We start from the raw sequence: 23,102 nt of genomic DNA, 5'->3' as shown, positions 1-23,102 counted from the left end.
GCAAGTACCAAGAATGAATAGGGAAAGACCCTTTAACTCTTTTGACCAATCACAGACCTACACATGAAAGAGCTAGGTGAATTTCGACCAATCACGATAACACACGGGTGTTTAATGCTGACGTAGATGGCGCTGTGGTATTTTAGGAGAAGAAGTGTTTCCGTGTCAAATAATCCTCTTTGACTTGCCACGTACTGCACGTGAAACACGGCTAGTTTTTTTCTCCCAGAACACCGACAGACTTTCAGCTTAAAAATGAAGTTTTTAGCTCTTTGCTTTCTTGCCGCGGCATGTGCCGTCCAAGCAGTCGACGTTGAAACCGAGAAAGATGTGGCTGTCTTGACAGAAACTGTCTTCGATAACTTCATCGCCGAAAATGAATTTGTCCTTGTTGAATTTTGTAAGTTGACCCCTCTCTCTTCTCTCATTCTCAAATCAATCATCGTGTCCTAATGCATTGACTCTGTAACGTTAAAAAGTTAGTCATTCCAGTCATTCATTGTTTGATTACTGGTCTAGTATCATACAATTACAACGGTATGTTGCAACAATGTTACATATGAATTAATAAGCCAACTGACGTTATGGTTAGGCCTAGGGGCCTAGTCTAGAGTATTTAGGCCCTAGGCATGCTAGGGCTAGGCCCTAGCATGTTTAGAATCTAAATTCTAATCTATTCTCTTGGCCCAACCATTAACGTTAACGTTAGACCTGGCTGGCTGTATGAAACGCTAGTCATCATGGTCATGTTAGTTGGCTGGTGTATCACCATGATCACTATTTTTAATGTCAAATGTGATAGAATTGTTTATGTTGCCATATTGGCAGTGTATACAGCCACACGCGTGTGTCTTTACCATCCAGCCACACGCGTGTGGTTATATCCAGAACACCTATTTGTGGATACCGCCACACGCCGCCAGTAATAACAGTAAAACGCGTATGTAGGTCTGACCGTCTATATCACGATCAAAATAACCTCATTTCTTCATTAAATTCTTACATTCTAAACCACTCTGATTTCTTTAAATCGTTTCAATTTCATTCTCACCGTCTTCTTTCCTTGCTTTTCTTGTCGTTACAAAAGGCCGCCTGTTAAATAGCAAATTTCCACACTTTTTCTACTTGTGTCGATTCTCTACTGACTCTAGGCTATGTGCGTGTACGTGCGTACGTACGAAACTCGGGATTCGTGCATGCTTAACGCTTGGTACGAAAATTATTCGTACCAAACGTAAACGTAACCCAAACTGTGTATGTCTACTGCGCTGCGCTAACGCTGTATGGGTCTGCCACCGTACCGCGAAGGAAGCCAGAATCGACACAAGTAGAAAAAGAGAATTTGCTGTTAAACAGACGACCGTTTGTAACAAGACAAGAAAAGCAAGGAGAGAAGACGGTGAGAATGAAATTGAAATGATCTAAGGATATCAAAGGGGTTTAGAATCATGAGAATGTAAGAATGAAGAAATGAGGTTATTTTGATCGTGATATAGACGGTCAGACCTACACACGTGTTTTACTGTTATTACTGGCGGCGTGTGGCGGTATCCACAGATAGGTGTTCTGGATATAACCACACGCGTGTGGCTGGATGGTAAAGACACACGCGTGTGGCTGTATACACTGCCTATAATATTTCATGTATTCACAAAATAGTGCAAGCTGGAAAAGGTTTAAACATCTGTTGCATGAGTTACTTTAGTTTTTGGTGGGGGGGGGGGAGATTTAAAACCGCCATTTCTCAGTGCATGTAATTACAAGTTTAAACTGTCTAGATATTAATATAATTTTCACTTGAATTAGCTTAGCCTGGCTAGTCCTAAGAAAGACCGGAAAACCGAGTACGGTACCGGAGTCGGAGAAGTCCTTCATTTTTGTACCTGAGAGGCTGAGGAGATGTGGCGTGATGTGATGAGAGTTGCAAAGGCAAATTGTGCTTACCCTGGATGCTGTGTTTCATGATTTTCCCCTTTTCAGGGCAATTGAATTGAGTTTCTGAAACCTATGTTGCAACAAAAAGAAATGTGAGAAAATGTGTTTGCTTCATAGCATCATTTATAGCTCATCAACACCTTTCATTTAATACCTCATTCATGGTAGTTTTAAGTTCGTACAGATCGCCTCTTCAATTCCTTTGTTTTTGAAAGCAAAAGTTGTGACCTTAATTGGGACCAAGGTGCACTAATAGAAAACAACAATGCGCATACATTGGCATATGGAAGTGCCCAACAACACTCCCAAAATTACCGACATCGCTGAAACAGGGACATAAAAAACACACTTAGCGTCAGTAGATTTTTTTCAAAATTCATTACAATGTAGTTGAAATTTTCTATTGGAATGAATACCTTTTAGAGTGGGATGATACCTGTAAATATGAATAGCAAGAGGTTGAAAGCAAGGCCAAAGTTCCAGTAGCACACAGAGTAGCAAGATCACCGAGTGAGATATTTTTTTTTCTCCAAGTCTAGACAGCTGTCATAAACATTCAACTATGTAAAAACAATGTCACATGTGGGGAATAATCTTTCCTTGCACATGCGAACACAATACAAAGCAATGCCTCCACAGTCACCCTGTAATTATAGGCAGCACACTCAATGCCTCATTCAGAATGCACCTACAGGGCACTTATGCAATAGGTTACCTACTCCATTCGAGCCTTCTCCATCCCGCTGGCTCCCTTTGCAATGTCTGTTGGGGTGGACGCACAATGTCTGAGGCTGAGCCTGGGAAGCTGGAAGTAAAATTGAAAAAAATTATCAAATCTGGCAAAATTGTTATCTCATGGATGGCCAAATAATGTTTTTTTTTTAACCGCTCTTCAATGTGATGGAAATGGACAATGTAAAAAATCAAGCATTTGTCCCCAAGTCAAAACAATAGAAAATAAACCAAACATTGCCCATCTTATTTCACCACACAGGGAGTAGTAACAACAGAGAACAAGGTTACATCATACATTGTAAACTTGTTCATTGAATAAGTGGGGTAAGATGGGGAGTCCGAACCACATTGACGGCATGATCATTAACTATAAAATTATTGATGAAAATGTAAAGTAGGTCAAGGGTTTCGCCTGTATCGCGATCTAAAAATTCTATCCTAATCGATGAATGCGCGCTGTGCTGGAAATCTGCTGAAAAAGTGTGACCTATAACTTAGTGGACCAAAGATTTGAGGAGATTTAAGCAAAAGCTGGAGCAAAACTTAGGATCTAACGAATTACGTTTGTGACTGAAAAGAGGGCTCCCATTATAACTCGCCACATGAGTTTTTGAAGATTTGGTCATCTTCGCAAGCTAAGGACGAACATCTTAACTTGCCACAGTATAAGTCCAGGGTGCAGTCTCACAAAGACTTGTTATGATAACAATTGCACAAATTTACTATCAGTCAATCAGATTTAAGGATTTAAGTAACTTTTAACTGCTATTGCAAATTTTGTTAAATTTTATAACAACTTTTATGAAACGACCCCAGACTTCTATCAGAAGACAATTAACTGATGCTCTTTTGCAACTTTTGAATTTGACTTAAAACATTTTTTTTATTATTCATACATGTAGCTCCTGTATTGGAAGGATTTTTTGTTGTAAATTAATTATTAAGTAAATCTGTAGTAAATCATGGTATAATGATTAAATAAAAGCCAACAATGAGAACACCATATGGTAAGGTTCCCAGGCAGCAAACAAAGGCATATTTTATAGTCAGTGTAGAAGCTCCATGTGGGTTCAAGTGGACTTGAATTGTTTGTTGATATATCAGAGATATATTGTAGCATAAAACAGTAGCAAAAGATTGACAATATGAGGTCATTAATTCACCTAATATTTCAATACTCAAAATGTTCTTGGGCCCATATTCTGAAGTCATGTTTAATTAAGCTCTGGATTAAATTTGTGGTTTACCTCTGGCTAGCCAATAGTAGCAAAAATGTATTTCTAACAGTAGAATTTTATTATATGAGCTCATTTTTCTCTCAAATCATTCTTAACTGTTTTGGAAGGATAAATATGATAGCTTTCTTAACCATTCATGATTTAGGAAAGAGCACAGTAAACATACTTGTAAGAAACGTACACAAATTTTTTTTACATTTTGGCTTTCCATAATTTTTGCACAGAGTTAGACCATGGTCTATGTTAAACCTGACTTCAGAACCAGGTCATTAGAGCTATTGACAATTGATTGCCAAATCAACAAGTGTCATTTACACAAGACATGAAATTTGCTTAATTACTAAATTTTTGTATTGTGATTCCAATTCATGTACTATTCATAGGTTCCTGAGTCAGTTCCAAAAATGAATGACCTCCACCAGGCCCCCAAGTTGCAGGCCTAATCAATCTGGTAATGAACTTAGGAAGGCTACACAGAAGGAAAATTATAGGAAATGGAACTTAAAAAAGGGAAATCGGAAGCCTGATCAAAACCCACAACTATATGTAGCAATCAAGACTAATCAATCATTTAACCATAGGAAGGATTGTGGTTTTCATTGGATAAACTAGATGCTAGACATGTACATGAGTACATACATGAAAACCATTTAGTAACTTCTGATAGATCTACCATATGGCAAGTAGTTTCACTAAGTTTCATCACCTTCATGTGACTTATAGTATATGCCAATGTAGTATTTAGGGTCTAATTGGTAGAGGTTATTGTGTAAACTTTCTAAATGCACTGTACATACATGTACCGGTACACTCTAAAAGCATAAAACGGCGATGCACTGGGTCCTTTACTTTACACAGCTTGAAAAAGTGTGATGTTGACACGAGTCACACTTGACTCTTTCTTTGTGAAACTGCCCCCAAATATGATTGATTGATTGGCTTACACGTATACACTGAAAGATATTGATTGCATACTTCAAGGTTACCACAGCCTGGAAATGCAACCTAATTGAATGACCCTACAACTCTCCTAAATTCTGCTGGTCTTCCTCTGATATATTGTTAAAGCCCATCTTAAGCAGGGTTGATATGAATTATGCTCTTCATCTCTCAATCTTACAAAAATGTGATACGATGTTGATTTTTTTTTAGTTGTTCACTTGTGATAATTTAAATGTTGAATTTTCCAAAAATTTAGCACCCTCTCTCAAGTATGTTTTTATTTTCTTTGAAAGAAGCCATTTGAAGATTTATCTCAGTCTCACTATTGTAGTGAGTGGAAATCAGAATGTTTAAATATTTCATCCTGTGGAGAGAGATTTCTAAAAATGAAAAAGGATACAGTTTATTTTTTATCTTGATAGAGTGCCATCTAAACTTTCATGTAAAAACACTGTTACGTATTATACTCTATGGGAAAAATGTTTCAGGGGACATACACATTCATACACAAAAAAGTGGAAAGATTCACATATAATTGGGGGAATTTACCGAAAACTTGTGATAGGTTTTTAACCATACCAATTATCATACAACTATGAAAGTAAAGAACATCCGGTCCCTTCAAACCCATAAAAGCTACTATGAAAGTCCAATGGTGATCATGCATCAGAGGAAAAAAAAAGTTCACAGGGGCTTGGGGCTATTTCACTCCCCCCCCCCCAAAAAAAAAAAATACTTGAAAGAGCCCTGGAAAAATTAAAAAGGAGACGGCCTTGAAGAAAATGGATTCACTGCAATACTAAAGCTTATCCAATGTTGCAGATTTAGATGGTAGCTTGTGAAAAGTAGACTTCTCCAAATATACAAAATTAATTTGTAACCTCTCATGCATTCATGTAATATTTGTAGACATCCGAATCTTCTCTTTTATTTCCACACTTCCTGTATGTGAGATTCAAATAAGCTGTTAGAAGGATACTACAATCATAACAGGCAGCTAATGTTTTGTCAGCTCGCACTGTCCATTAGTAGATATTTTATCAGTTGTCATTACGTGAGTATGTGTCTGTGATCTCTGAGTACGGAGAAGGTACAATGTGCCTCACCGCATTAGATGACATGGATTTACAGATGCTTACTTTCCTACCGGAAGGGAATTGGAGCTGTGCACTTTTGAATGAAAGATATTAAGTGTATTTAGATATGGTGGACATCACCAAAGGACATGGCTATTCCTCTGCAAGATCTCAATACCTCCCCCCAAATTTTTGTTAAATGTGTTTTGTAAGTTTTACAAAAATTCTTATTGTGATTTGTGTGTAAATGTTGTTGCAGATGCCCCTTGGTGTGGACATTGCAAATCTCTTGAACCAGAATATGCCAGTGCTGCCCAAAAGCTCAAAGAATCTGAATCAGCCATCAAGCTAGCCAAGGTAGACGCAACAGCGGAGACCAAACTAGCTGGAAAGTATGGAGTCAGGGGGTACCCCACTCTCAAGTTCTTCAGGTCAGGACAGGACAGTGATTATTCAGGTAACAAGAGAACCCTCTTTTATTATTTTTTTCCATTATACAACAGACAGGGTGGAGATCGTATAAATGTGTTGTTCATCCCTTTCACTTTCAGGTACCTATTTCATGAAGAATGACAAGTATGGTAAATTTTCCATTATGGCAACTACCATTGTAGCAGGGCTCAGAAGCCAATCTCATTCAAGGTTTCCATGGTATTGCAAAACTTTCTATGAAATTGACCTTGGTGTGGGGTAAATTGTATCTGGTTTTATCTATTTGTTCAAATGGCCTTAATATTGATTAAGTGGCTTTATGAATTACTGGTACCTACTTGTCAAGTATTACATGAAAACCATGCATAAGTGAGAAAACAGAAACAAAACATATTGTCACCATATTTTATTGTGCCTGTTATCTACATGATTTGAGACTAGACTAATCCCTACATGTAAGCCTCCTTTACAGGAGACAAAGCTCATTAAAAAAAATGTTTTCAACATGTTACATTGGAGACAAGATGCTTTTCTTTTGCTTATATTGCTATTCCCATATCTGTAAGATTTGTATCAGCTGGGTAGGTTCTATGACATTTGCTCCGGCGACAATTGCTCTTCTGGGAATTCCACACATTAATGGCCAATTTCAACCCTGGATGAAAGCTTGGAGTAATTGTCGCCTGAGAAAATGTTGTGTCACCGCTGGATCATGTTAAAAGCTAATGGAAACTAAAATTCTCGTTCAGTGGTGATAAAACAATTAACCCTAGTCAATCTCAGTGGGTAATTTCCTTTCGAGTGTGCTACAAGGTCTCTTTCATATTCTTGCTTGAAGCAAACGGTCATTTTCACTGACTAATTTGCTCTGAGCCAATCAGATGCAAGGATTTCAGTTATCAATGAAAACCACTTTGTTTCTCATGAAATGTTCACAAGGTCTCTCTCTTTCTTCATGTCTTATCTGGTTTGCAGGAGGAAGAACAGCTAAAGAGATTGTTTCATGGTTGAACAAAAAAACTGGACCTCCAGCACAGACACTTGCATCTGCTGAGGAAGCAGAGGCTCTCCTTGAGAATAATGACGTTGCTGTCATCGGTTTCTTCAAAGAAACTCCCAAGGTCAGTCCACTCTCAAACAATGAATACCGTTGTTTGATATGAATGTGATGCATAGCTCCCATTGTGATATCTTTCACGTAAGAGGTCCATTTGATGAACCAATTCTTGAAGCAGTTGTGATTGTGGAAAAATAATTAGTCTAAAGGTCATCAATTACTGGCTGTGGATACCCTGTCGATGGGCCTTGATGCCAATTGGCTTTAGATATTTATTATGCCTCCTTTTTTGTAGAATATGCCCTGTGGACATACATGTATATGGTCATGCCCTAAAAATGTAAAAACATAAGGCCTGATAAATTGTCCTGGTAGCGTTTTATAAAGCCATTTGTGTTAATAGTTATGCACATTTTTACCCATTTTGGCGACCTCTTTAAACTAAATGAGATGCCCCTATTATTCCTGTTTTAAGAAGTGAATCACCAATAAACCTGGTCAAATTTTGATATCTTTAAGAATTTGATTCTGAAAAGTAAAGTTATGTCAGCAAGGGTCTGTTTCAGTAACGAGTTACAACTATTGTAACTTTGCCATTTCCGTAACTATTTTATCATGAAAATCTTCATTGTTAATTGGCAGTAGTGTCCTGCTACCATGGAAGTTGCTATAATGGCAGAGTTACAATTGTTTTAACTCTTTATGAAAGGATCTTGGGTGTCCAGATAATTTTTTTTGGTATTTTATTATGAAAGCAAGCTTTTAAATATCACTTACTGTTGATAATTTATAATTGGTTGTACTAATTATTATTGCAGGCATTCCTGGATGTTGCTATCAGCATGGATGATGTACCATTTGCAATCACATCTGAAGATGCTGTGATGTCAAAATACGAAGCACAAGACGGTAGCATCGTTCTTTTCAAAAAGGTGAATCATCTCAAGAGAATCAACGTATTATCTAGCAATGTTTTTTTTCTTCCAAAAAATCACTCTAATTTAATGTAGAGACCTCCATTAGCTTTCTTTTGAAAAGTCAATGAAATTTGATTTTGTTGTACCAGCATTATTTTTTTTAACATTGTTATTATATATACATTTCTTTATTTTTTTTTGGTTATATTTTATTTCATTTATTTTATTTTGGGCCCAGGGGTATGAAAAAAAAGAACATTGGGACTGTGGGACGTACATCACCTTATCATGATTACAGCTTAATTATATACAAATATTTGATATCATACAGCCCTTTTCTGCATCATGTCTTAGTGACATATACTTTGGTTTTATATTACAATTAAAAAAAGGTATGAAAAATTAATGCAATTACCCCCACCCCCATGAATAAGTCTGTAAACTGTCTCACAGTGATAAGAAAAATAAAGACATTTGTATTGTAGATTTAAAAAAATATATATATGTTTCTTTTACAGTTTGATGAGCTAAAGAATGTGTTTGAAGGTGAGCTAACACAAGAGGAATTGACCAGCTTTGTCACAAAGAACAGCCTTCCACTTGTTGTTGAGTTTGGAGAAGAGGTAAGTCTCACAGAGAACATTCACCAGCGTAAGAAATACTATAAAGGGCAATGGGCGATCTCGCCCACATGACAGCCCAAACCACCCCTTAACTTCCCCCAAATGCATACTTTGGAGTGATCATTCTTTTTAAGGGTAACCCCAAGATCTGTTCCAAACAATATTCAAGATTGAGAAAATCAATATTCTAACTGTGGCAGAGGAATAATGTTTGCTTTTACTGCACAATAACATTTTACCCCTGAACATGTAGCCCTTCAAATGAAAGAAATTGGCCCCAAAATTCTGCAATTGCCCCAATGTGGAAGAGAAACATAGTCCCTGAAAATAAGAATTATTTCCTACACTGGTCATCACATAAGGGGTGTTCTGTAATAGCCTACTGTAGAAGAGATTATTGGTCTTGATTAAATATCACCTCCACAGAACGGTTTAACATGAGAGCTACGGCCCAAGTTGCATCGTATCCAAAGGGTGCTAGATTGTTGAAGGTGTAATTCAAGTTGACATACCGCGGGCTATCTAATCTTTGTAGAGTCTCTTTGATGTATGTCTCAGCAGTCTACAGTTAAATATACTTATAGTAAAATAATTGAATATATATTTTGAATGTTGGTCTGGCTATTGTAATGTTCATATTAGGTTTTATATTTGGCTTTATTTCTACATAGTGAGCAGGTTTCTGGGGGTAGAGGAAGTGTGATGAAATCGCTTCCTTTCCATTTCTCTCTTTCCTTCCTTTTTTCATTTCCAATATTGGAAAAGGTTTATATCCATAAGAAGATTTTCAACAGTTTCCTTCCATAATAGTAACATAAGGGTTAAAATTCAATCCAAAGCCATCGAAGGCTGTAATTGCTGTGGAAGCCCTTTTGATAGGCCTTTATACCTCTCTCATTGGTCTCTGAGATTTTTTGTGCCCTTATTTTCCCTTGTGTGCTGTGATATAGAAATATGCCCTGAAGAAATGTGGCTTTGCACGGATATACGAATTAAAGGCCTATAAAATCAAATATGTCATATTATTTCACATCTTTTTTCATGCAATTGTGTATAATTGACCTGCTAAACACCCAAATGTAAATATATCCCATTGATCCTTCTATTATTGCAGACTGCCAGCAAGATCTTTGGTGGAGAGATCAAAATCCACAACCTACTCTTTGTCAAGAAGGACGCCGATGATTACAAGACCATCTACGATCAATTTTATGCTGCTGCTACCACCTTCAAAGGAAAGGTTAGTGTGTGAAAAATGGTAATGATATCTTCTGCCCCCCCCCCCCCTTGGTAACACAAAGACATAGAGTAATCCCACAAGCAGACATGTTGGAGGACAAACAATAAAACCTATACATCGAAACATAATAAATCATTTTTTGGTCTGATACACAGGTGGGTGTTTCATAAAGCTGTTCGTAAGTTTAGAGCGACTTTAAGAACGACTGGTGATCTTACGGTAAATGGTATATTCAATGGCGATGGTGTAGGACGTAAGAAAGGATAACCATTTGTTCTTATAGTCGCTCTTAACTTACAAACAGCTTTATAAAACGGCCCACAGGTTTCTCATTGTTATATATCCTTCACTGTGACATCATTTTATAAAATTACTCTATAGAATATTGAAGTGATGATGATGTCATGAATACCCTGTTTGCATTTAAGCATTTTTATACCATATTTTGGTAGAAAATGATGTAAAACCCCCACAACTTATATTTGGTGGGAATCGGTCCATGGGGCCCAATTAATTACCTAATTACTTATTAATATTCTCCTTAACATCACTATATACATATACTTTAACAAAAGAGTACTTACATGTAGATCCTACTTAGTATTCAAGATGGTCTTTGGTTAAAGATAGTCCTAACTGTTCATATTTCCCTGCACACTGTCTTATTTGTCACCATATTTCATTATCACCAGGTTCTGTTTGTGCTTATTGATGCTGCTGCTGAAGCTAACTCCAGGATCCTAGAATACTTTGGTCTTGGTGATGATGAGATCCCCACCGTCCGTCTCATCACCCTTGATGGAGACATGAAGAAATACAAACCTGCTGTAACTGAACTCACCACAGAAACACTCACTCAGTTTGTAAATGACTTCCAAGATGGAAAACTCAAGGTGAGTTAATAGCCACCTAATAAAAACATAGCGCTATTAGAAGTCTCTAAGTGCTCTTCAATAATGCAGCATAATTACCCTGGCTTTATAGCACTGCAGCTTTTAATGCATCGGGGTTTCAAGGAATAAATTCTCGGCAGTTACCCATTTATCTCACCTGGGTTGGGTGCATTTCAATGTGGGTACATTTCTTTCTTAAGGAAAACACACCATAGCCATCTCTTGCTCATCTTCAGGATAGGAAATTGAGAGAAGACATTTTAATTTAGATTCTTTTGTATATTAATGATTTGTGTGAATAAATTGCAAAAGGATTTAAAGTTTTTTCTTCTTAATGTTGATATTTTAAAAATTTGGTTTCAAAAAGATTTTGTTAATGAACTTATTTATGAATTTCTTTGGTGGATGGGGAGTCTAGATCTATCAATTCAAATATATACATTTTCCTAACCTCATTCTCATACAATGCTTCAACACATCATGATACAATCAGAAGGTTTTATAAGGGGGGGGGGGGGTGAAGTGAATGAATGAAAACTTACGATTTTAACATAATAACTGTTATTGTTCGTTTGTTTGACAGGCTCATTTGATGTCGGAGTCTGTCCCAGAAGACTGGAATGCCAACCCAGTAACTGTTCTTGTCGGAGAAAACTTTGCTGAAGTAGCCCTTGATCCTGCTAAAGATGTTTTAGTTGAATTTTGTGAGTATCTTTATGTTGCTTGCCCTGTTTAGTGGGTGAAAAGGAGATAAGCATCTTCAAGTTATACTTTGTCATTATATAGGTGTCCTTATAGTTCTGTTTGTGCTTTAAGTTGCAATTCTGCAGTGGGCTAACCAAGATTTGGATAGAAACAAATCAATATGGCCATGTCTTGGCACCAATAAATTCAAGCAAGAACAATGAGAAATTCCGCTTGGCACTATTATTCCCATAACCCTATTTTGTTGGTTTGGAAATATAGTTTTCAAGTGAAAGTTTTGATATATTGATCTAGATAAGGAAATAAGTCCTAAAATTGGTTGACATGAATAGTCTTTGGTGACACTGAATTTCTTTATTTCATTGCTCCACCAGTCATCGCCGATTAATAAGGGGTGGTTGCTGGCATGGGTAGCAAAGCAGAAGATTATCTTGTTTATATTTATTTTTTTTTTTGGGGGGATTCCCTAATGAACAAAGGATAATCCTCTGCTCCACCGCCCATGGTAAATGGAAAAAAAACGTAATGACTCTACCTTAATTTAAAGAATAATACAGAGGTACACTTCAAAATAAAGTAAAGAAATTGAAACCATTTTTTTTTTCATTCTATCCTAGATGCCCCATGGTGTGGACATTGTAAACAGCTTGCCCCTATTTACGAAGAGCTCGGTGAATATTTCAAAGATAACGAAAATGTAGTTATTGCCAAGATGGATGCAACTAAAAATGAAGTTGAAGAAGCTACTGTCCGTAGCTTCCCCACAATCAAGTTCTGGAAGAAAGAAACTAATGAGGTGAGTACTATAACCAGGGTAGCATGATATGAAACAGAAAGTCAGTGATTTGCACCGACCATTGTTATAAGCTACTGCAAATCCTTGCATCTGACTTGGCTTAGAGCAAATTGGTACTTGAAAATCACTGACTAGAAGGTTGTACTCTAGTGAAATTGCAAGATGATATCTGCGGTTAATTCGCATGCCTGTGTAGTATGCATTGCAATGGAATCTGATAACCAATTGCTGGAGCCCTCCTCAGGGAGTGGAGAAGGTACCTCCATTGTGTGCAAGCAAGTAGAATCCTGTGACTGGGATGATAGTATCTGTGAAGCGATAAGAGATGTTCCGATGTAAAAGTGCTGAATGAAATACAATGTTATTACTAGTAGCAACAAGTGCAGAGAAATTGTATCAAGGAAAATATCTTTGTTTCTTAGATGAGTAGATGTATTAAGCGAGGATGATATTTATACATGAAAAGAAATGTTGGTTTTCCCCTCATAAATTTTCCAATTGAAAATTATGTTAATCATAATAATTGTTTTTTAAATATTTGTCAGTGTATACTCTAATACTTTGATGACATGAACTTGTTGTTGACCAAATTGTTTAGAATTGTGACTAATAACCAATCTTAATCATATATTATTTGCTTACAATAAATTAATCTGTCATTTTAATACTTGTCCCCAGATTTTTCATTTTCTTTTCACATCATGATTATGCTTCTTTTTAATATTTCATAGATTGTACAGCTATTTCTCATTTCAATTCATTTTCATATTTCAATTAATTTCATTTAATTTTCCTTTTTTTTCACTAGGTTATTGATTATAGTGGCGATAGAACGTTTGAGGCAATGAAACAGTTTGTTGAGTCAGGCGGTGAAATTGTTGTAAGTGTAAACATCTTTTTTATATTACTTGTTTTTATATTACTTGTAGGGACAGAAGGAAGAACATTTATATTAAGTAATGTGTGTAAGTGATTGTCACATATAACTTAGTCAATTAATGAATGAGATATGTATGATTGTTCTTTTGGAAAATGACATTCGTACCCATTATGAGGAAAATTTTAATTATGCATTGCTAAACTGTAGTTTAAACAATTATTGCTTTCCTGAATAATTAAATTTGTGTTCAATAGAAAATATAACTTTGAAAAAAATGTTTTAATTATATGGAAACGTTGAAAGAAAAGGTGATTGATCACTGCGTGTATGAGCACTGTTATCAAAAAGGCCAACAAATTTGAGCTTGTGTTTGATTTAAGCCCGCCCATCAAGCCGTAAAGTTCTATTCACTGCTCAGGTGCTATTCCCTGCTTGTAACCTCGGATGGTCGGATTCTTGACATCTTTGTCCAACTTCGTAATATTGGTTGGAACCATCTTTGGACACATTACCGGGTTTAGACCCATCGCTCAGAGTATTATTGTAACGTATATATTTCTTTTATTTTTTGTTTTGTTATCGGTTGTTTAGGCCGATGTTGAAGATGAGGACATGGAGGAGGAAGAGGATGAGGAGGTTCCCCAGGACGATCAAGCCAAGGATGAACTTTAAACAAACATAGTCACTTTTAGTCATTTTTATTTTCTTTGAATAGGTTCAATAGGCTTTTAGCTTCTGTGTCCATCCCAAGTCTGCTGCCCAATGCTTTCATAGACCAACAATACAAACCATAGAATCAACTTCCGCAACATCATTTCATTTCATGTGAAAACCTTGATTTTGTTGAAAGATTTATTTTGCTTCTTTTTATATATATATATGTGTGTGGGTGTGGAAAAGGAAAAAGGGACAATATTGATGAATTATCAAAATGTAAAACATGTGTTTTGTGAGCATCTTTGTTGTTAATAGAGGATCATAGTTAGATAGCAATGGGACTTTGATAGATGTCATGATGTCAGTAAGCACTTGCAGTTGGTGCAGGGTTCAGGTATATAATCATGTTGATAATATGTTTATAATTTGCCCTAAGAAGTGGTCATTGGTTATGGTTTATATGGAATACATGTATACTAGAATGTGTGCTTCCGTTGAAAAATGATGTCGTACGATTGTGGCATGCAATATGTGTCTTGTTTTGATTGTGTTGTATTGTTTCATTTGATTTTTTTTTAAGTAGTGAACCTTGCATCACATGCTTGAATAAAGAGGTACAGACTTGGGATGGAACACACTTTCTATCCTTCATAGATAAAACATTCTGCTCTTTTTCAATCAATCTTCATCCCAAAGTCATTCCATTTTAGTTTCTTTTGTCATTAAGACACATTTCAATGAATTGGCGGTTTGTTCTCGCATGCCTCAACTGCAATTCGGGGATAACGAGCATGTTTATTAAATTCGATCTAGGTCCTGTTTCATAAAGCTTGTTATGACAGGAAATTTGCTATACCAGTTAAAAGCTACTGAAATCATTTGATTTGATTGGCTGGTAGTAAACTTGTTATAGAATGGTGCATTTATTATTATATGAAATGGGACCTTAGACTTTGTTCACTGAGGGACTTTCTGCCACTAGCAGGTGTTGTGGGCTTTTACATGCATTTGAAATGGCAAATATAATGAGTATGAGGCACAATGAGTCCCTTATAGAACAATGAATTTGATATTAATACCTGCTTTTAATTCAAGCAAGAATAATTATGCTGAAAACCTTATTTTGAGGTATATTTAGGGGGGGTTTTACCCATCATTTTTGTGGCATTAATTTTAATTCATATGTATCGGGTGGAGTACTAACTATGAGATGAGATATTTCTGTATAATCAATCACAGTGCCTATTGGTGTAAGAAGCCTTGTTCACACACAGCATCTGGTGGGCTCTGTAATTCAAGCTTGCAAATGAAAACAGGTTTCGTTGCAAGGAAACCACATAAAACTATTTAAGGGTGTATGTTGAAAGGAGGTGAAAACCACAAGAGCTCATCTCAATTTGTTTCACTTTCACAGCATTATAAGATGTAGGATTGTGAAGTGGCGCTTGCAACGCAGTTCACACTAACATTTGAAGTGTTTGTATCTGCTGTATTGAATAGCTGTATGATCTGTTTTATCATCAATGACATTTGATTTTAAAAGTATTAATTATGACCATGTAGCATATCTTAGGCCATAGACCATTCTTGTGTGTATAAATATGCCCTTTCTAGATAATTTGCTTACGTTTTGATCAATGCGATTTAGCACCCGTGATGCTGTGTGTGAACAATGTAAATAATCATTTTTATTTCTGTTAGAAGATACTAACAAATCTCATGCATGTTGATCAGTATTCACATAATTTGTCCAGATATTATTTTGGTTAGGATCATTGTCACGCTGCCATTACTTGCGAAAAAATGAGTAGAAAGTAATTTATGCATTCTTAAAGGAACACAAATGTTAATTCTGGGAAGGTTGTCACCTTCAGAGAGATATAAGTGATTTTCAGAATATATTTTGATGAATCAAACTCTTAACTTCCTTTACCTTTAAAGTAGTGTAAATTGAAGTAATCTTTATTTAAAAAACAAATATATATATATATTTAATTTGTGTGTAGTTCATTGTGACGACACTGCTTCAAAGCTGTTTTATGCAGTTTCAAAAGGGGCAAACACTGCCCCATGTATCATGCAAGTTTTACATACCAAGTATGTTTCCTAAACATTTTATATTTCATGACTTGATATGATTATGTATCATGTTTCCTTTTTGAAAGTTGATCGCCTTTCCTTTGAAAGGAGGACTTCCCTTTGGTTTCTTTTTTTGAAACATTTTTATCTTCTGTGTTTTGTTCATAAGGGTCATTCTTGGTTTGATTACCTCCCTAATTAAAAAAAAAAGTAAAATTTAATTCATTGCTTTCATGGTGTTTTGTGAGTTGTTGGTGTTCATTACTTTCCCCGATCTCATCCCTCAATAATTTGAAGATAGATGAATGATGTGGTAACTATTGTAAAGAGAGTTCGAACAGAATTCAATAAAATAACCACCCAAGTGTTTGTGTGAATGTATGTGCCAATAATTGGCTTTCTGTCAGAAAATATGCAATTGCTTCGAAATGGAACAAATAAGCATGACATTCCAGCCTGATGTGTCTTTTTCCAAGCAATGAAAATACACTGTCCCACATGTTCTCATCTCTGTCTGCAATCTTCGTCATGATTTTCAACTCGGATGTCATAATTTCACAGTATTCATAAAATGAACTTCTTGTTTGATGGTATGGTGACATTTTTTTTTTTGCTGCAGCAACACTTTGCTGTAATGCGTCTCATTTCCAACTGCAATTTCTCTTTCATACTAAAAACAGTTTTTTGTTCACTTCATTTCATGGACACTTTCCATTTGAAGATCATCATTATGGGGGGGGGATAAAAAAAATTGCAAAGGCGAGCCTTTTACTTGAATGGCATGTACAAGTATACTTTACATGTGAATTTGCCCCAGTTAAATATTTTGAAATAGATGTTTAACTGTCTGTAGTATTCTGTACATTATTATGAGGACTGTAACACCTATGATTTCATGTAATACCATAAGAAATAGAAAATTGGGGACATGACATCATCAGCCCACCTATTGCATGTTCATGATGGCATGCTATTAACTTTTCACAAGATATTCCTAAACTTAAAATTAAAGTGGATACCATGCATGAACATGGGGTTTCGAAAAGTACCCTAAACAAGTATTTTCCAGTTTCTGAAAATACACCCCTTAAGTATTGGCGTGTGAAACCCTACCCTTAACAAGTATAGGGAACAAACGGTACCCCTTCACAAGTAATCCCTGAATTGACCATCTCAACAAGTACAATGATTTAATTGTTAGTCATGGACGTCGTTCGGCTTTACCTTTACTTTCATTGCATATAGTCCCACCCCACACACCTTGCCCAAATTGGACCCTAAATAAACATGTATAGTTGGGCCCAAATTACATCCTTTATAAAGTATTTTAGTCTTTTTATACCCTTGCAAATTGGACCGTAAACACGTAGTTTTCCTAGCGAAATATATACCCTTTTTCATTATTTCAGTGCTTTTGACACCCTAATTACGTAATGTACGTAACGTGCACTACTTGAAAAAAAAGACCCTTTTTACGTGTATTTTGGTCACCCATGATATCCACTCTTCAATGGAGTGCTCCCCCGGTTATTTGTAATAAAATTTTGATTGAATATTTAGCACTTTGCTTGATTTGTTATTGTACTTAATTATTTTCAGCCCCAAGTATCTCTCTAATACAGGGCATTTGAACACTTCTCCCACAAATAAGTTTTTTTATCACAACTACAAAGATTCCAAAATATTTTGCCATGGTTGATAAATATTTTTATTTTAAAAAAATACAAAACTCACCAAGGACCACTCTTTATGTTTAATTCAGACATTTAATCTGAAAATTTACTCTTAAATATGAGATTTCTAATATATTTCTATCAACATGTATTTTACAATGTATTTTCCATTTGTCTGATAGTGAATATAGTGGTGGATCTAGCTGGGTTACATACAATACCATTCCATGGGCCATAGCATTTTTTTTTGCATAATGGTGGGCCTGACCCAAGTATTGTCTATTTTGGTTAAATCCAACCCTGGATGAATTCAGACTTTAAAAATGAATAATATCACACTTTTCACATGATAATGCAGAGAAGAGGATCAAATTGTCTTAAAGGGGAAGTTCACCCTGACAAAAAGTTTGTTGTTAAAATAGCAGAAAAAAATAATAAAAAATATACCTGAAGGTTTGAGACAAGTTCATCAAAGTTTGTGACGTCATATGCGAGCAGCATTCCTATATAGCGAATGGTAAAAAATTAATGAAATCTCATTTTCTCAGAAAATTGAAAATGGTGTTTACTGTACCTTTCGTATATCAATATACAAATCATTTCACACCTGATCATGAATAGAAGCAAAATTAAGTCATCAGGAACCATACAAAATTTGAAATTCATGCATTTTATATTACATAACATATGGGGCAGCTGCTCATTTATGATGTCACAAATCCAAAACTTTGAATTCTAATAAATTTCTTAATCTTGAATGGAGTTTCCTCAAACCTTCGGCAATATTTTTCATTTTTTCTGCTATTTTTACAACAAAGTTTTCTTCAGGGTGAACTTCCCATTTAACTGATGAAACTTTGTATTTATTTACATTAAGGTATAATATGAAAATGCCCCTAGAAATATGTTTTATATGGAGATCAAGATTTGTTCGGGCACAAGCTTTCCCTGCTTAAAATATACCTGAGGTTCAACTGTGCCATGAATCAATTTTAGTCAACATTAGTCTATTGTTCTAAAAATGTTCAAATACTTAAAAATATGGATTGGACATCACATTTTTTTCTTTCTTTTTGGGGGTCGAAAAGAAAAGTCAGCCAGTTATTGAAGTTCTTGTCAGGTTAGGGCAGTGTTTTGTTGTGGTCCCTAATGGAAAACAGAAGCTTTCCCTTCATGCCATTGAAATACAAAACCTGACTAAACATTTGTTCAAACATGAACCAACCTGCTGCATACAAGCAAACAGAGGGCAAAGCAAATATTTATTTACAGAAATTGAATTCTTTTGCTTGCCTTGGACTTGCATATGCTTTTAGTTTATTCATAGTTAGACATTGAAAATGTTATATTAAATTAATGCACCTGGCCTATCCTTATTTCTATGAATAAACATTCTGTGTAGTTCTACCACCTAATACTCGTGGAAAATGAATCTGACAAGTTTTTAAAATGAAGCTTGAAATCACTGCCTTGAAGCCCAATAGACTGGTTTCTGTTTTGGACTAATAATTTCCTATTGCACAATTCATATGAGTTATACCAAATGAAAGAGGAGATTCTAAGTTTTACAGTAGTAGTTTGTCTATTCAGGGTTCCCACAGAAATTTGAAAACAAAATTCCATGACTTTTCCATGACTAAATTGCTGCTTTTCATGACTTGCTTTCTGGCACGGTTTCCAAAATCAGACACAGCAGAATATGATTATTAAGTATGAGAGAACTTTGCGAGACACGACAAAGAAAGAAAGCTGCCATAGCCATGAGGTAAATGCAATTCCATGACTTTTCACAAATTTTTCAAATTCCCTGACTTTTCCCTGACTTTCCAGGAGCACAAATTTTTCCAGGATTTTCCATGAGTGTGGGAACCCTGCTATTGTATTTGTTATCAAGTTATGATAAATAAACGATAAATTGGGGTTTTGTTTTTTGTGGGACTCCGTGTACATATTATTTATCATACTTAAATCTGAACATATTATTTATCATACATAAATCTGGACATATTACTTATCATACTTAAATCTGGACATATTATTTATCATACTTAAATCTGGACATATTATTTATCATACTTAAATCTGGACATATTATTTATCATACTTAAATCTGGACATATTATTTATCATACATAAATCTGGACATATTATTTATCATACTTAAATCTGGACATATTATTTATCATACTTAAATCTGGACATATTATTTATCATACTTAAATCTGGACATATTATTTATCATACTTAAATCTGGACATATTATTTATCATACTTAAATCTGGACATATTATTTATCATACTTAAATCTGGACATATTATTTATCATACTTAAATCTGCTCAGGTCCCTTACCCATAATGCAACATTCTGAGCAGAGTATGTCTTCTGATATGAAATATAAAGTTTAGATTTTCATTCAATATAGGCCTGCTTGAATGAGCAAACACTGATCCAATAACCAATGCATTCACTTCATACGAAATGGAAGGAAAATGAAACCCAAAATCTAATACCACATACTATTGAGAAATACATGATAATCAAAATTATCAATTTTACATCATTATCTATATTTTCCAATTTGATCATCACAGATATGGCTGAAAAAATTATCATTCACATTCATCAAATCGTATTTTGAAACTATAATGTAATATCAAAGACATTTGGAACAATATTTTTATGACTTTTTATGTGTATATTTTCTTTATTATTGATAAAACAGAATCTATATTAAGCAAATGTATTAGAGATGTAGTTCGTTGCTGATGTCACAATTTTGAACTAACCCTGTGAAAATGGGAAATTTCCATCCAGAGATTTCAAACCTGAAGAAGCCTAACTTTGAAGAGCAGGTACTATATACGGTGAAATCAGATTGGAGTAAGTTAGAAGTGGATTCATTTTGATTATCCTGTGTTTTTTATATGATGTTATTTGGTATAAGATTTGGGTTTCATCTTCCTTTAATGATGAAACCAAATAGCAAAACAAGTACTTTCCCTCTCAGGGATGTAGTTGAAGCCGGCCGGTACTACCGAGTCACAAGACCACTAAAGAAAACTTTCTCCCATAGACTTTGTACTTGGACTCGGGGCCAAAGCCAAGGCTAGAAAAATCTTACCTCGAGGCTGGCCTCAATAACATCCCCAATTCTACGACTAGCTCTTTATAACAGAGTAATAGAGAGAAAAGTGTTGGTCAGTTTGCTCTTGCTTTAAAATTGACACAATAGACCAGTTCGTAGTTACTTCATGGAAAATTTTGGTCAAATGACCTTTCATTTCTTTCATTGTGATAGGCAGATTTCAAAGCAAGATATTATGTAAGCATGCCTTACATAGCAGAATGAAGAAGTTGAATAGACCAGGTGATTTTGAATGCATATCATAGCATGTTGCACAATGTACTTGGCAAACGGTGAAATACCAGTCGTTCGTGGACGCATTGTTGTTTTTTGTGGATGTAAATGAAAACCACAATTCAAAAGAATATATGAATAATCAAGACATCAAATATGGTGCTTATCTCATATTTTAAACCAACATGTCACTTTAGTACAAATGACCTTCTTCTGATCATGCATAGAATATTTTGATCATATGCAGAAAGGAACTACGAATTGGCTTATAATTTGTGACAGCTTTGATCAACATGGAAGGAGTTTCGCTTTGTGTCTATTAATTATTCACCTATTTCCCAATATATCTGTCATAACTTATACATATAGACTTTGCACAAGTCTGAAGACTAATCCACTGGGCCACAATAAGTCAAACAAACGCCTAACTCAAAAGCATTATTACAGACCAGAACATGCACAGGGGTAATGACATCTTCCAAGTCAAATTTGTAGTTAAAGTTGAACAGATTTCTGTGGTCCCAAAATATTTGACTGTAGCAGTCACCTGTCTTACCAATCAGCAGAATTAACACTATTTGATTTGAATTAAGAAGCTCTCTGTTGAAAATCTACTTGCACATTATGTAGATGACTGTGGAGCATTGTGGCCCAGTGGATTAGTCTTCAGACTCTGAAACAGAGCGCCATGGGTTCAAATCCCAGCCATATGCCATAGTTTCCTTCAGCAAGAAATCAATTCACATTGTGCTGCACTTGACCCAGGTGAGGTAAATGGGTACCTGGCAGGAATTTATTCTTTGATATGCACAGGTCCTTTGGAAGCGCATGGAGACACTTTTAATCATAATGTGATATGAGCTATACAAAGACTGTTATTATTCATTTTGAACAACATCATACAGACAAATCTACTTACTTTAAAAATATATTAGACTAAGCCTACTTAGAACCTTTCATTAGAGCATTATTTCAGATGAAAATATGCAAATCATAAGGTGTTCCAAGTCAGGTTTCCCATAAGTGGAACGGATTTCTGTGGTCCAAGGTTTGACTTAGGCAAAGTCACATGTAAGTTCCCCTTACATGTATACAACAAAAAAGAATCACATCACTTGTGTTATTTTTTTCCTGTTAAAACATCTTATTTTAATGGGTCAGTAGATTAAATGGGTCCTCCATTTGAAATAATCATTTCAGAGATTAGACTATTTCTGGACAAGGGTTGATTATTAATAATGTACAAGAAACTGGGATGCACAACCCATAATTAGCTTGTTTTCTGCAAACTAATGGAAGGCTCAAGGTGCAACATGGGAACCATCACACATGTATCATCCAAACTGTACAAAAAATGTCGCAGCATGATCCGATCACTGCACTTGGTAAATAAATGCAGGTGCAATACACTAAGGTCTACGGGTTAAATGCACACTTTTGCTGCAGATACATGCTTGAATCAGCACTAGCTAGGCATACTGGTTGGGGATTTGTCTTCTTGCTTTAAGTGTATCCTCATGTTCATGAAAATGAGTATGAAATGATATTGATTATTTTTTTACCCTATTTGTATTTTGCTAATTTCTGAGGCATTGCACAACAGAAATAGCAAATATCTCTCTTTTTGTAATGGTACGATATTTTGCATTCAGTGAAAGAAAGACATTCTATTCAACTCAGCTATGCGTTACCTCATGCGAAATCTTGTACCATCGCACTCATGCCTATTTGCTATTTGTACTAACATTGTACATTTGTCTAGACATATATATTTTCCATTTGACCTGTCACAACAATTATGATATCATAATTTATATAACATGATTTTTATTCAATGTCTGACATTTCTTTTAGTTACAATAGG

General features: G+C 35.4%; 1 protein-coding gene across 1 annotated transcript; it reads left to right on the top strand.

The window, feature by feature from the left end:
- The first annotated feature begins 159 nt into the window (after positions 1-159).
- Positions 160-16,426, top strand: LOC121422269 (protein disulfide-isomerase-like). The gene is made up of 11 exons (XM_041617185.1): positions 160-400; positions 6,186-6,383; positions 7,334-7,479; positions 8,234-8,347; positions 8,851-8,955; positions 10,070-10,195; positions 10,888-11,088; positions 11,672-11,792; positions 12,411-12,589; positions 13,398-13,469; positions 14,061-16,426. The coding sequence occupies exons 1-11, from the start codon at positions 256-258 to the stop codon at positions 14,139-14,141; spliced, it is 1,488 nt and encodes a 495-aa protein (XP_041473119.1). The 5' UTR covers positions 160-255; the 3' UTR covers positions 14,142-16,426.
- The last annotated feature ends 6,676 nt before the right edge of the window (positions 16,427-23,102 follow it).

Source organism: Lytechinus variegatus, chromosome 10 (assembly GCF_018143015.1).
Source record: "Lytechinus variegatus isolate NC3 chromosome 10, Lvar_3.0, whole genome shotgun sequence".
Classification (NCBI taxonomy): domain Eukaryota; kingdom Metazoa; phylum Echinodermata; class Echinoidea; order Temnopleuroida; family Toxopneustidae; genus Lytechinus; species Lytechinus variegatus.
The sequence above is the reverse complement of the archived record's forward strand: the minus strand, read 5'-3'. Positions and strand labels throughout refer to the sequence as shown.

Coding starts and splice junctions, on each gene's coding strand:
- LOC121422269 (XM_041617185.1), top strand. CDS start 256: ATGAAGTTTTTAGCTCTTTGCTTTCTTGCCGCGGCATGTGCCGTCCAA. Junction 6,384..7,333: donor ACAGGACAGTGATTATTCAG/GTAACAAGAGAA, acceptor TCTGGTTTGCAG/GAGGAAGAACAGCTAAAGAG. Junction 8,956..10,069: donor TTGTTGAGTTTGGAGAAGAG/GTAAGTCTCACA, acceptor CTATTATTGCAG/ACTGCCAGCAAGATCTTTGG.